The sequence below is a fragment of the Lampetra fluviatilis genome, unplaced genomic scaffold (assembly GCF_964198595.1).
Source record: "Lampetra fluviatilis unplaced genomic scaffold, kcLamFluv1.1 SCAFFOLD_165, whole genome shotgun sequence".
Classification (NCBI taxonomy): domain Eukaryota; kingdom Metazoa; phylum Chordata; class Hyperoartia; order Petromyzontiformes; family Petromyzontidae; genus Lampetra; species Lampetra fluviatilis.
The window spans coordinates 167,501-179,723 of NW_027620527.1; the positions used below are offsets into that span (position 1 = coordinate 167,501).

Here is a 12,223-nt window from a genome sequence, read left to right on the forward strand (position 1 = left end):
TTCACCCCACCACTGACCCGTTCACTCACCTGCTCACTCACCCAGCTACTCACCCACTCACTCAGTCACTCACCCAGCCACTCACTCACCCATCCAACCACTCAACTACTCACCCAGCCACTCACCCAGCTATTCACCTGCTCACTCACCCACTCATCCACCCAGCCACTCACCCAGCCAATCACCCGCTCACTCACCCAGCCACTCACCCACCCACTCACTCACCCAGCTAATCACCCACTCACCCAGTCATTCACCTGCTCACTCACCCACTCACTCAGCTACTCACCCAGCTACTCACCCCACCACTGACTCGTTCACTCACCTGCTCACTCACCCAGCTACTCACCCACTCACCCGCTCACTCAGTCACTCACCCAGCCACTCACCCATCCAACCACTCACCCAGCCACTCACCCAGCCATTCACCTGGTCACTCACCCACCCACTCACTCACCCAGCCACTCACCCGCTCACTCAACCAGCCACTCACCCGCTCACTCTCACCCAGCCACTTCCACCAGGCAGAAATTCCTTTTTGATTTTTATTCCTCACACGACATCACCAACACCGACAGAGCGTTTCTAAACCGCTTCGGTAAGAATACGAAGGGGTCGTCTTTGCGTACAAACCACACAAGATTCGTAACGAAACATCGGTCCCGCAGTGCGTAACAAAAACGACAGGCGAGTTTGAAACTAAAAAAAACCAAGTGCGTGTCAACAGTGGTCACGGCCGTGAGGTTTAAACACCACCCCTCAGCCGCAGAACCAGGTGCAGGGTAGACTCCTTCTGGATGTTGTAGTCTGCCAGCGTGCGACCATCTTCCAGCTGCTTGCCGGCGAAGATGAGCCTCTGCTGGTCTGGCGGGATCCCCTCCTTGTCCTGGATCTTGGCCTTGACATTCTCGATGGTGTCAGATGCCTCCACCTCAAGCGTGATGGTCTTGCCCGTTAGAGTCTTCACGAAGATCTGCATCCCTCCCCTCAGCCGAAGAACCAGGTGCAGAGTAGACTCCTTCTGGATGTTGTAGTCTGCGAGCGTTCTTCCATCTTCCAGCTGCTTGCCGGCGAAGATGAGCCGCTGCTGGTCTGGGGGAATGCCCTCCTTGTCCTGGATCTTTGCCTTGACATTCTCGATGGTGTCAGAGGCCTCCACCTCCAGAGTGATGGTCTTGCCGGTCAGCGTCTTCACAAAGATCTGCATCCCTCCCCTCAGCCGAAGAACCAGGTGCAGAGTAGACTCCTTCTGGATGTTGTAGTCCGAGAGGGTACGACCATCTTCCAGCTGCTTGCCAGCGAAAATCAGCCGCTGCTGGTCTGGGGGAATGCCCTCTTTGTCCTGGATTTTTGCTTTCACATTCTCGATGGTGTCAGATGCCTCAACCTCCAGGGTGATGGTCTTGCCTGTTAGAGTCTTCACAAAGATCTGCATCCCACCTCGAAGCCGGAGAACCAGGTGCAGAGTAGACTCCTTCTGGATGTTGTAGTCTGCCAGCGTGCGACCATCTTCCAGCTGCTTGCCGGCGAAGATGAGCCTCTGCTGGTCTGGGGGAATGCCCTCCTTGTCCTGGATCTTGGCCTTGACGTTCTCGATGGTATCAGAGGCCTCCACCTCCAGGGTGATGGTCTTTCCCGTCAGCGTCTTGACAAAGATCTGCATGCCTCCCCTCAGCCGGAGAACCAGGTGGAGGGTAGATTCCTTCTGGATGTTGTAGTCTGCCAGCGTGCGACCATCTTCCAGCTGCTTGCCGGCGAAGATCAGCCGCTGCTGGTCTGGGGGAATCCCCTCCTTGTCCTGGATCTTTGCCTTGACATTCTCGATGGTGTCAGAGGCCTCCACCTCCAGAGTGATGGTCTTGCCGGTCAGCGTCTTCACAAAGATCTGCATCCCTCCCCTCAGCCGAAGAACCAGGTGCAGAGTAGACTCCTTCTGGATGTTGTAGTCCGAGAGGGTACGACCATCTTCCAGCTGCTTGCCGGCAAAGATGAGCCGCTGCTGGTCTGGCGGGATCCCCTCCTTGTCCTGGATTTTTGCTTTCACATTCTCGATGGTGTCAGATGCCTCAACCTCCAGAGTGATGGTCTTGCCCGTCAGCGTCTTCACGAAGATCTGCATGCCTCCTCTAAGCCGGAGAACCAGGTGGAGGGTAGATTCCTTCTGGATGTTGTAGTCTGCGAGCGTGCGACCATCTTCCAGCTGCTTGCCGGCGAAAATCAGCCGCTGCTGGTCTGGCGGGATCCCCTCCTTGTCCTGGATCTTGGCCTTGACATTCTCGATGGTGTCAGAGGCCTCCACTTCCAGCGTGATGGTCTTGCCAGTCAGCGTCTTCACGAAGATCTGCATCCCACCTCGAAGCCGGAGAACTAAGTGCAGAGTAGACTCCTTCTGGATGTTGTAGTCTGCGAGCGTTCTTCCATCTTCCAGCTGCTTGCCGGCGAAGATGAGCCGCTGCTGGTCTGGGGGGATCCCCTCCTTGTCCTGGATCTTTGCTTTCACGTTCTCGATGGTGTCAGATGCCTCCACCTCCAGCGTGATGGTCTTGCCCGTCAGAGTCTTGACAAAGATCTGCATCCCACCTCGAAGCCGGAGAACCAGGTGGAGGGTAGACTCCTTCTGGATGTTGTAGTCTGCAAGCGTGCGACCATCTTCCAGCTGCTTGCCGGCGAAAATCAGCCGCTGCTGGTCTGGGGGGATCCCCTCCTTGTCCTGGATCTTTGCTTTCACATTCTCGATGGTGTCAGAGGCCTCCACCTCCAGCGTGATGGTCTTGCCAGTCAGCGTCTTCACGAAGATCTGCATGCCTCCTCTAAGCCGGAGAACTAAGTGCAGAGTAGACTCCTTCTGGATGTTGTAGTCCGAGAGGGTACGACCATCTTCCAGCTGCTTGCCGGCGAAAATCAGCCTCTGCTGATCTGGGGGAATGCCCTCCTTGTCCTGGATCTTGGCCTTGACATTCTCGATGGTGTCAGAGGCCTCCACTTCCAGGGTGATGGTCTTGCCAGTCAGCGTCTTCACGAAGATCTGCATGCCTCCCCTCAGCCGGAGAACTAAGTGCAGAGTAGACTCCTTCTGGATGTTGTAGTCTGCCAGCGTGCGACCATCTTCCAGCTGCTTGCCGGCAAAAATCAGCCGCTGCTGGTCTGGGGGAATGCCCTCCTTGTCCTGGATCTTGGCCTTGACGTTCTCGATGGTGTCAGAGGCCTCCACCTCCAGCGTGATGGTCTTGCCAGTCAGAGTCTTGACAAAGATCTGCATCCCTCCCCTCAGCCGGAGAACCAGGTGGAGGGTAGACTCCTTCTGGATGTTGTAGTCTGCGAGCGTGCGACCATCTTCCAGCTGCTTGCCAGCGAAAATCAGCCGCTGCTGGTCTGGGGGAATGCCCTCCTTGTCCTGGATTTTTGCTTTCACATTCTCGATGGTGTCAGATGCCTCAACCTCCAGGGTGATGGTCTTGCCTGTTAGAGTCTTCACAAAGATCTGCATCCCACCTCGAAGCCGGAGAACCAGGTGCAGAGTAGACTCCTTCTGGATGTTGTAGTCTGCGAGCGTTCTTCCATCTTCCAGCTGCTTGCCGGCGAAAATCAGCCTCTGCTGGTCTGGCGGGATCCCCTCCTTGTCCTGGATCTTTGCCTTGACATTCTCGATGGTGTCAGAGGCCTCAACCTCGAGAGTGATGGTCTTGCCAGTCAGCGTCTTGACAAAGATCTGCATGCCTCCTCTAAGCCGGAGAACCAGGTGCAGAGTAGACTCCTTCTGGATGTTGTAGTCTGCCAGCGTGCGACCATCTTCCAGCTGCTTGCCGGCGAAGATCAGCCGCTGCTGGTCTGGGGGAATGCCCTCCTTGTCCTGAATCTTGGCCTTGACATTCTCGATGGTGTCAGAGGCCTCCACCTCCAGCGTGATGGTCTTGCCAGTCAGAGTCTTCACAAAGATCTGCATGCCTCCCCTCAGCCGAAGAACCAGGTGCAGAGTAGACTCCTTCTGGATGTTGTAGTCCGAGAGGGTACGACCATCTTCCAGCTGCTTGCCGGCGAAGATGAGCCGCTGCTGGTCTGGTGGAATCCCCTCCTTGTCCTGGATCTTTGCTTTCACGTTCTCAATCGTGTCAGATGCCTCAACCTCCAGGGTGATGGTCTTGCCCGTTAGAGTCTTCACGAAGATCTGCATCTTGCCTGAAACGAGAGAAAAAAAAAGGGGATTAACAACTGCACCATCCATCTCTAAAAATCGTACAACACCACAACAACTGCTTGCAATGCCAGCGAGATAAAGTAAAAACCAATCCGTTATTTTACCAGGTAAGGCACAACCGAGATTTTGACAGTAGATTCGATCAGCCGCATTTATAACGGGGAGGACGGCCGCAAATAATTAATCTAAACTGGATAATCAAAAAGTATCCATTTTGAAATGAAGCGCAACCGTTACTCAGGAATGCACTGTTTGGTTCTTTCGGTAAAGTCACGTAGACAGACAATAGATGGCGACGTTTCGATCGCATCACCAGGTGAGAGACAAAGCTACTGAAACAACGCCTCAGTTCGGCCTAAGATGGGTGCAGCCTCAGGGTAAGAGGGCGGGGCTAGAGCTGGTCTGCCCGGGGCTGTGGAAGTGGCCATTGTATTGTGAGATATTAGAGATTGTTACTTTGGTTCTTTCGGTAAAGTCATGGAGGTACAAAACAAAACAAATCACGACATTTTAGGCGCAACACAAGCACGTGTCGCGCCCGTGATGATGTCAGATTTATTTTATACCCAGGTGACTTTACCGAAAGAACCAAAGGGTATGGATTCCTGCAGTCACGAAAGCCTCAAATCAAGATTGGGATTGTTACTCTTACAATTTCGAACGAATACCGGCGACCGACCGATGGTGAGCGTGCTCAGCGATGGACACTTTCCTGCCCCCGTGCAGAATACGCGGCACACAAAGCGGGTGGCAGAGCCGTGCCAATCAACAAACGTCCTCGGATACCCACTCACAACCAGAGGTCGCAACCGGGTACCCGATACCCGTACCCTACCCGATACCCGGCTACCCGTTTGCGACCCTGGTGCGGCCGGGTACGGGTAGACTGAGTCACTGGTGAGTCACCGTGTGTCACTCATTTCCCAACGTCTTGTCTCTTCTCACAATTCAAGTTCCTAGAATCAACCCACCCGCGCCTGCAACATGGCTTCATCCCAGAGGTCGCAACCGGGTACCCGATACCCGTACCCTACCCGGTACAGGTACAGCCGGGTACAGGTAAGGAATCAAAACCCGTTTGCGACCTCTGCCCACAACTACGCCCGACCACCTTTGTCTCCCCAGTGCTAGCGATGTTTACCACACACACACACCGCACCAGGTACTCATTTTAGGCCGAGTCGACCAAGGGGAGGCCAATGACCGGTTCAGTTAATCGTCAGTGTTGGGTGGATGCGAGCGGGAATCCCAACTCTGGTCATGCGAGTCTCCACCAGGGAATCTAACGCCACGAACCTCATAACACAACCCTCAAATAACACGGAGCGAATCAAGGCGGTAAAAATAGCTGCGTGCGCGTGCGTCGACACACTTAAAGGTGGGATGGATTTAGCAACAATTCAGTAAACATGTTGCGATGGGGGTTGGGTTACCAGCGCGAGTAGGCTGGGGTGTTGCAGGATGGTGACGAATCAGGGATTGCCACCCACACTACAACAACAACCACCACTACGACTACCACCACAATGCCCACCGACACCACCATCTAGATTTGAAGTTTTCGTGACCGCAATGATCCATCCTCTTGGTTTTTTCGGTTTTTTTTTTACCTAAGCGTCTTTACCGAAAAAACTCAGACCACCACCGGTCACCAAAAATCACCACGACCACCGCACTGCCAACGGTTGGCTGCGTACGGTGCGAAAGAAGTTCAACATAGAAAAAAAAAGGGGATGGAGGTGAAAGGGTTACAGCCAGTGCGGCCATTACGAACGCCTGAACCTTGACCCCTACACACCCTGGGCGTCTGGGGGGGGTGAGCATGCGTACGATGACGATGATGGAGTGGAATGTGATGCGGTGTGGCGTAGGTTACTTAGAAACACGACTCTTCTCGTTGGTTCTTTCGGTAATGGTCACGCGAGGTGAAAAATATAAATGTATTTTTTTACCAAAGCGACTATACCGAAAAAACTCACCACCGGTCACCAAAAATCACCACGACCACCGCACCGGCAACGGTTGGCTGCGTACGGTGCGAAAGAAAGAAGTTCAACGTAGAAAAAAAAAGGGGATGGAGGTGAAAGGGTTACGCCTAATTGGGCCATGACAAACGCCTGAACCTTGACCCCCTACACACCCTGGGCATCATGCGCATGGCGATGACGATGGTGGTGAGGAATGTGATGCGGTGGCGTAGGTTACTTAGACACGATTCTTCTCGTTGGTTCTTTGCATGATGACGATGACTATGGTGGCAAGGAATGTGATGAGGTGGCGTAGTAGGTTACTTAGAAATAGATTTCTTCTCGTTGGTTCTTTGCATGATGACGATGACTATGGTGGCAAGGAATGTGATGAGGTGGCGTAGTAGGTTACTTAGAAATAGATTTCTTCTCGTTGGTTCTTTGCATGATGACGATGACTATGGTGGCAAGGAATGTGATGCTGTGTGACGTAGGTTACTTAGACACGATTCTTCTCGTTGGTTCTTTCGGTAAAGGTCACGTAAAGTGAAAAGGAAAGAATTTTACGTATTTATTTTCCACCCACGCGAATAATATAAACAAATTTATTTATTTTTCGCCTACGTGATAAATATAAATAAATTTACTTATTTATTTTTCACCCAGGAGGCAAAAATAAATTTATTTATTTATCGCCTACGTGCCAAATATAAATACATTTATTTATTTTTCACCTACATGACTTTACCGAAAAAGCTTCTCTCGTTGGTTCTTTCCGGTAAAGGTCACGTGGGGTGAAAAAGATAAGTAAATTAAATTATTTTTTTTCACTTGGTTCTTTGGGTAAAGGTCACGTAGGTGAAAAATATAAGTAACAGTACATTTTTTATTCTAGTCACCTTTTTTACCGAAAGAACCAGAGAGTAAATGAATCATTGTAGTCACAAAAACTTCAAATCTAGAACGATTTCTCTCTTTTTAGCAGGTACTAAACTTTTGACTTAAAACTTTCGTGATTGCGGGAATCAATATTCTTGGTTCTTTCTTCGGTAAAGTCGCGTAGATAGAAAAAAAAATCGGTAAAAAATATTTTAATTTCGATCTACGTGACTTTACCGAACGAACCAAGTATATAGGTACGAAACTACTTAAAATTTAGATATACTTTTTACAAAGAAACCATAGCGAATGATGGCACCCACCCCGATTTACAAACTAAACTATCGCATTGTGTACACAATGCAACGCGAGCCTGGTATTGTTTTTACACAATATTTACCACAAAATGTTAACATTTACCTCAGCAAAACGTTAACATTAATGTCTGGCGTGAACTAAATGTTAACATTTACCTCAGAAAACGTTAACATTAATGTCTGGCGTTAACTAAATGTTAACATTTACCTCAGAAAACGTTAACATTAATGCCTGGCGTGAACTAAATGTTAACATTTACCTCAGAAAACGTTAACATTAATGTCTGGCGTGAACTAAATGTTAACATTTACCTCAGAAAACGTTAACATTAATGTCTGGCGTTAACTAAATGTTAACATTTACCTCGGCAAAACGATAACATTAATGTCTGGCGTAAACTAAATGTTAACATTTACCTCGGCAAAACGATAACATTAACGTCTGGCGTAAACTAAATGTTAACATTTACCTCAGAAAAGCGTTAACATTAATGTCTGGCGTTAACTAAATGTTAACATTTACCTCGGCAAAACGTTAACATTAACGTCTGGCGTTAACTAAATGTTAACATTTACCTCAGAAAAGCGTTAACATTAATGTCTGGCGTTAACTAAATGTTAACATTTACCTCAGAAAAGCGTTAACATTAACGTCTGGCGTTAACTAAATGTTAACATTTACCTCAGAAAAGCGTTAACATTAATGTCTGGCGTTAACTAAATGTTAACATTTACCTCAAAAACGTTAACATCAACCAACTCACGAAACCCATAAAAGATAAACATTAACCACCCCACGTTAGAGCCAACACGAAGCGCCTCGCGGTAAATATTAAAACCCGCGAAAAAACCCCCCACAAAACCTTCACATTTCCACGCCTCACTTAAACAACATTAACGCCTCGTTAAAATTGATATTAACGGCCTCGTTGATATTTACGCGGTACAATCGGGCTAACATTTACCTCAGAAAACGCGAAATGGCCGTCGAAAATTGACGAAAACTAAAAAAAGATTTGAAGCGAAACAAACAAAAAGACGACGACGACCATCGACGTCGTTACCTCGGGCGCAGAGAAGATGGCGGAAAATGAAAAAGTCGTTGGTGGCGCGAGGACGGAAAAGCGCGGGAAAACGACGACGTTCAGTGGCGCGAGCGGCGTCGAGTGAATTGACGAGGGGGGGCGACTCACCCCCTTATATAGTCCCGCCTAGCCCCGCCCCGCGAACGACGCGTGATCACTCCGCCCTGTAGGCGTGGCCGTTTGTATCACTCCGCCGTGTGGAGGAGGGGAGGGGCTAGAGGGGTGTGGGGGTGGCGATAGGGGGGTGTGTGTGTTGTTGTGTGTCTGTGTGTGTGTCTCTTTGTGTGTCTCTGTGTGTGTGTCTCTTTGTGTGTCTGTGTGTGTGTCTCTTTGTGTGTCTGTGTGTGTGTCTCTTTGTGTGTCTGTGTGTGTGTCTCTTTGTGTGTCTGTGTGTGTGTCTGTGTGTGTCTGTGTCTCTGTGTTGTTGTGTGTGTGTCTTTGTGTGTGTCTATGTGTGTCTGTGTGTGTTGTTGTGTGTGTGTCTGTGTGTCTCTTTGTGTGTCTCTGTGTGCGTCTGTGTGTGTGGGTTGTTGTGTGTATGTCTGTGTGTATCTTTGTGTCTCTGTGTGTGTCTGTGTGTCTCTGTGTGTGTGTTGTTGTGTGTGTCTGTGTGTCTGTGTGTGTTGTTGTGTGTGTGTTGTTGTGTGTGTGTCTGTGTGTCTCTTTGTGTGTCTCTGTGTGCGTCTGTGTGTGTGGGTTGTTGTGTGTATGTCTGTGTGTATCTTTGTGTCTCTGTGTGTGTCTGTGTGTCTGTGTGTGTGTGTTGTTGTGTGTCTGTGTGTGTTGTTGTGTGTGTCTGTGTGTGTGTCTGTGTGTGTGTTGTTGTGTGTCTGTGTGTGTGTCTCTTTGTGTGTCTCTGTGTGTGTGTTGTTGTGTGTCTGTGTGTGTCTCTTTGTGTGTCTGTGTGTGTGTGTTGTGTGTGTTGTTGTGTGTCTGTGTGTGTGTCTCTTTGTGTGTCTGTGTGTGTGTGTCTGTGTGTGTGTGTTGTTGTGTGTCTGTGTGTGTCTCTTTGTGTGTCTGTGTGTGTGTGTCTGTGTGTGTGTTGTTGTGTGTCTGTGTGTGTCTCTTTGTGTGTCTGTGTGTGTGTGTCTGTGTGTGTGTGTGTTGTTGTGTGTCTGTGTGTGTGTGTTGTTGTGTGTCTGTGTGTGTCTCTTTGTGTGTCTGTGTGTGTGTTGTGTGTGTGTTGTTGTGTGTCTGTGTGTGTCTCTTTGTGTGTCTCTGTGTGTGTGTCTGTGTGTGTGTCTCTTTGTGTGTCTGTGTGTGTGTGTTGTTGTGTGTCTGTGTGTGTGTTGTTGTGTGTGTGTGTCTGTGTCTCTTTGTGTGTCTCTGTGTGTGTCTGTGTGTATGGGTTGTTGTGTGTATGTCTGTGTGTCTCTTTGTGTCTCTGTGTGTGTCTGTGTGTCTCTGTGTGTGTGTTGTTGTGTGTGTGTCTGTGCGTGTGTCTCTTTGTGTGTCTCTGTGTGTGTCTGTGTGTGTGCCTCTGTGTGTGGTTGTTGTTGTGTGTGTCTGTGTGTCTGTGTTGTTGTGTGTGTCTCTGTGTGTGTCTGTGTGTGTGTTGTGTGTGTTGTTGTGTGTGTCTGTGTGTGTTGTGTGTCTCTGTGTGTGTGTCTATGTGTGTCTGTGTGTGTTGTTGTGTGTGTGTCTTTGTGTGTCTCTGTGTTTGCCTGTGTGTGTGTTGTTATGTGTGTGTCTGTGTGTGTGTCTGTGTGTGTGTCTGTTTGTCTGTCTGTGTTTGTCTGTCTGTGTGTCTGTCTGTAGGTGTCTGTGTGTGTGTGTCTGTGCGTGTGTCTGTGTGCGTCTAACAGCACTTGCCCCTACAGCCCTGCTAGAGGCTACCCGGGCCACCTTTGTCTGTGTGAATCACTCCGCCCTAGCAACAGCTGACGAAGCGATGACGTAGCAGCCTCCCCCCCTCCGCGACCGCTTCACCGCCACCCACGTGATCAATGCGCGTAGACAATTTTTTTTTATTAAACAGAGACCGACGTTTCTAAAAATAGAACAACTATTACGTCGTGACTGTGATTTTATTTAAAACACACACACATGTTATATATATGTGTGTGCGTTTTAAAGTAAACGAAACTAATTCATTTATTGTAATATTACTGTGTCGGAGGGGGGGATTATTTTGTTGGTGCGGATTGTTTTGTTCTCGGAGCTTCTAGGCGGAACCGTCGCCCCCGACTCACCATAATCACCACAAACATCATCATCACGTGACTTCTAGAAGCACCCAGCCCCTCACCCACCCAGCCACTCACCCCCTCACTCAACCACCCGCTCACCCACCCGCTCACCCACTCGCTCACCCATTCACTCACTCACCCACCCATCCACCCACCCACTCACCCACTCACTCACTCACTCATCCACTCACCCACTCGCTCACCCACTCGCTCACCCACCCACTCACCCACTCACTCACCCACTCACTCACCCACCCACTCACCCACCCACTCACCCACCCACCCACTCACTCACCCACTCACTCACCCACCCACTCACCCACTCACTCACTCACCCACTCACCCACTCACTTACTCACCCACTCACACACCCACCCACTCACCCAATCACCCACTCACCCACCCACTCACTCACCCACCCACTCACTCACTCACCCACTCACCCACCCACTCACCCACCGACTCACTCGCTCACCCACTCACCCACTCACTCACTCACCCACTCACTCACCCACTCACCCACCCACTCACCCACCCACACACTCACCCACCCACTCACCCACTCACTCACTCACCCACTCACTCACCCACTCACCCACCCACCCACTCACCCACTCACTCACTCACCCACTCACTCACCCACTCACCCACCCACCCACCCACTCACTCACCCACCCACACACTCACTCACTCACCCACCCACCCACTCACCCACTCACTCACTCACTCACCCACTCACTCACTCACCCACTCACCCACCCACCCACTCATTCACCCACCCACTCACCCACTCACTCACTCACTCACCCACTCACCCACTCACTCACTCACCCACTCACTCACCCACTCACCCACCCACTCACCCACCCACTCACTCACTCACCCACCCACTCACTCACTCACCCACCCACTCACCCACCAGGAGGCGTCCATGTGGTGGTGTCCACCCTCTTCTGCGCTCTTACACAAAATGGGGGGTGCGGGATGACTGAGGCAAAGTCCATGATGAATGGGATCTTGATTTGGGGCTTTCGTGACTGCAGGAATTCAAACTCTTTGGTTGAACATTTTACTGGTAGGAACCACCTGGTTCCACCAGCCCACAGCGGATTATTGTGTCCGTCCGTCGTGCATCCAAAAATGGGAGGGGTGGGGCTGGGTGGAGAGGGGCTGGGTGGGTGGGGAGGGTGGGGTGGGTGGGGAGGGGATGGGCTCGGTGGGGAGGGTGGGGAAGGGCTGGGTGGGGAGGGTGGGGAAGGGCTGGGTGGGGCTGGGTGGGAGGCGTGGGGCTGGGTGGGGAGGGGCTGGGCTCGGTGGGGAGGGTGGGGAAGGGCTGGGAGGGGAGGGTGGGGAAGGGCTGGGTGGGGCTGGGTGGGAGGCGTGGGGCTGGGTGGGGAGGGGCAGGTCACCCCGTGGTGCCCTTATAAAACTCAACGTTTCACCTACTCACGCCGGCTTGTGCCCGCCCTCACAGTCGGCCACATTTGTGTAATACCCCACGCCCTGGCCATTGTTGACCCTGCAGGCCATTGTTGACCCTGCAGGCCATTGTTGACCCTGCAGGCCATTGTTGACCCTGCAGGCCATTGTT

The 12,223-nt window shown here is 51.0% G+C and overlaps 1 protein-coding gene across 3 annotated transcripts; it reads right to left on the reverse strand.

The window, feature by feature from the left end:
- Window positions 1-531: 531 nt before the first annotated feature.
- Window positions 532-8,553, reverse strand: LOC144954020 (polyubiquitin-A). 3 transcript variants are annotated; one of them, XM_078884600.1, is made up of 2 exons: window positions 8,423-8,553; window positions 532-4,176 (listed from the first exon to the last, which is right to left on the reverse strand). In XM_078884600.1, the coding sequence occupies exon 2, from the start codon at window positions 4,169-4,171 to the stop codon at window positions 746-748; it is 3,426 nt and encodes a 1,141-aa protein (XP_078740726.1). In that variant the 5' UTR covers window positions 4,172-4,176; window positions 8,423-8,553; the 3' UTR covers window positions 532-745. The 3 variants fall into 3 exon arrangements, with proteins under 3 accessions (XP_078740726.1, XP_078740727.1, XP_078740728.1); XM_078884601.1 differs by having other exon boundaries at window positions 8,324-8,459; XM_078884602.1 differs by lacking the exon at window positions 8,423-8,553 and adding an exon at window positions 5,835-5,854.
- Window positions 8,554-12,223: the final 3,670 nt, after the last annotated feature.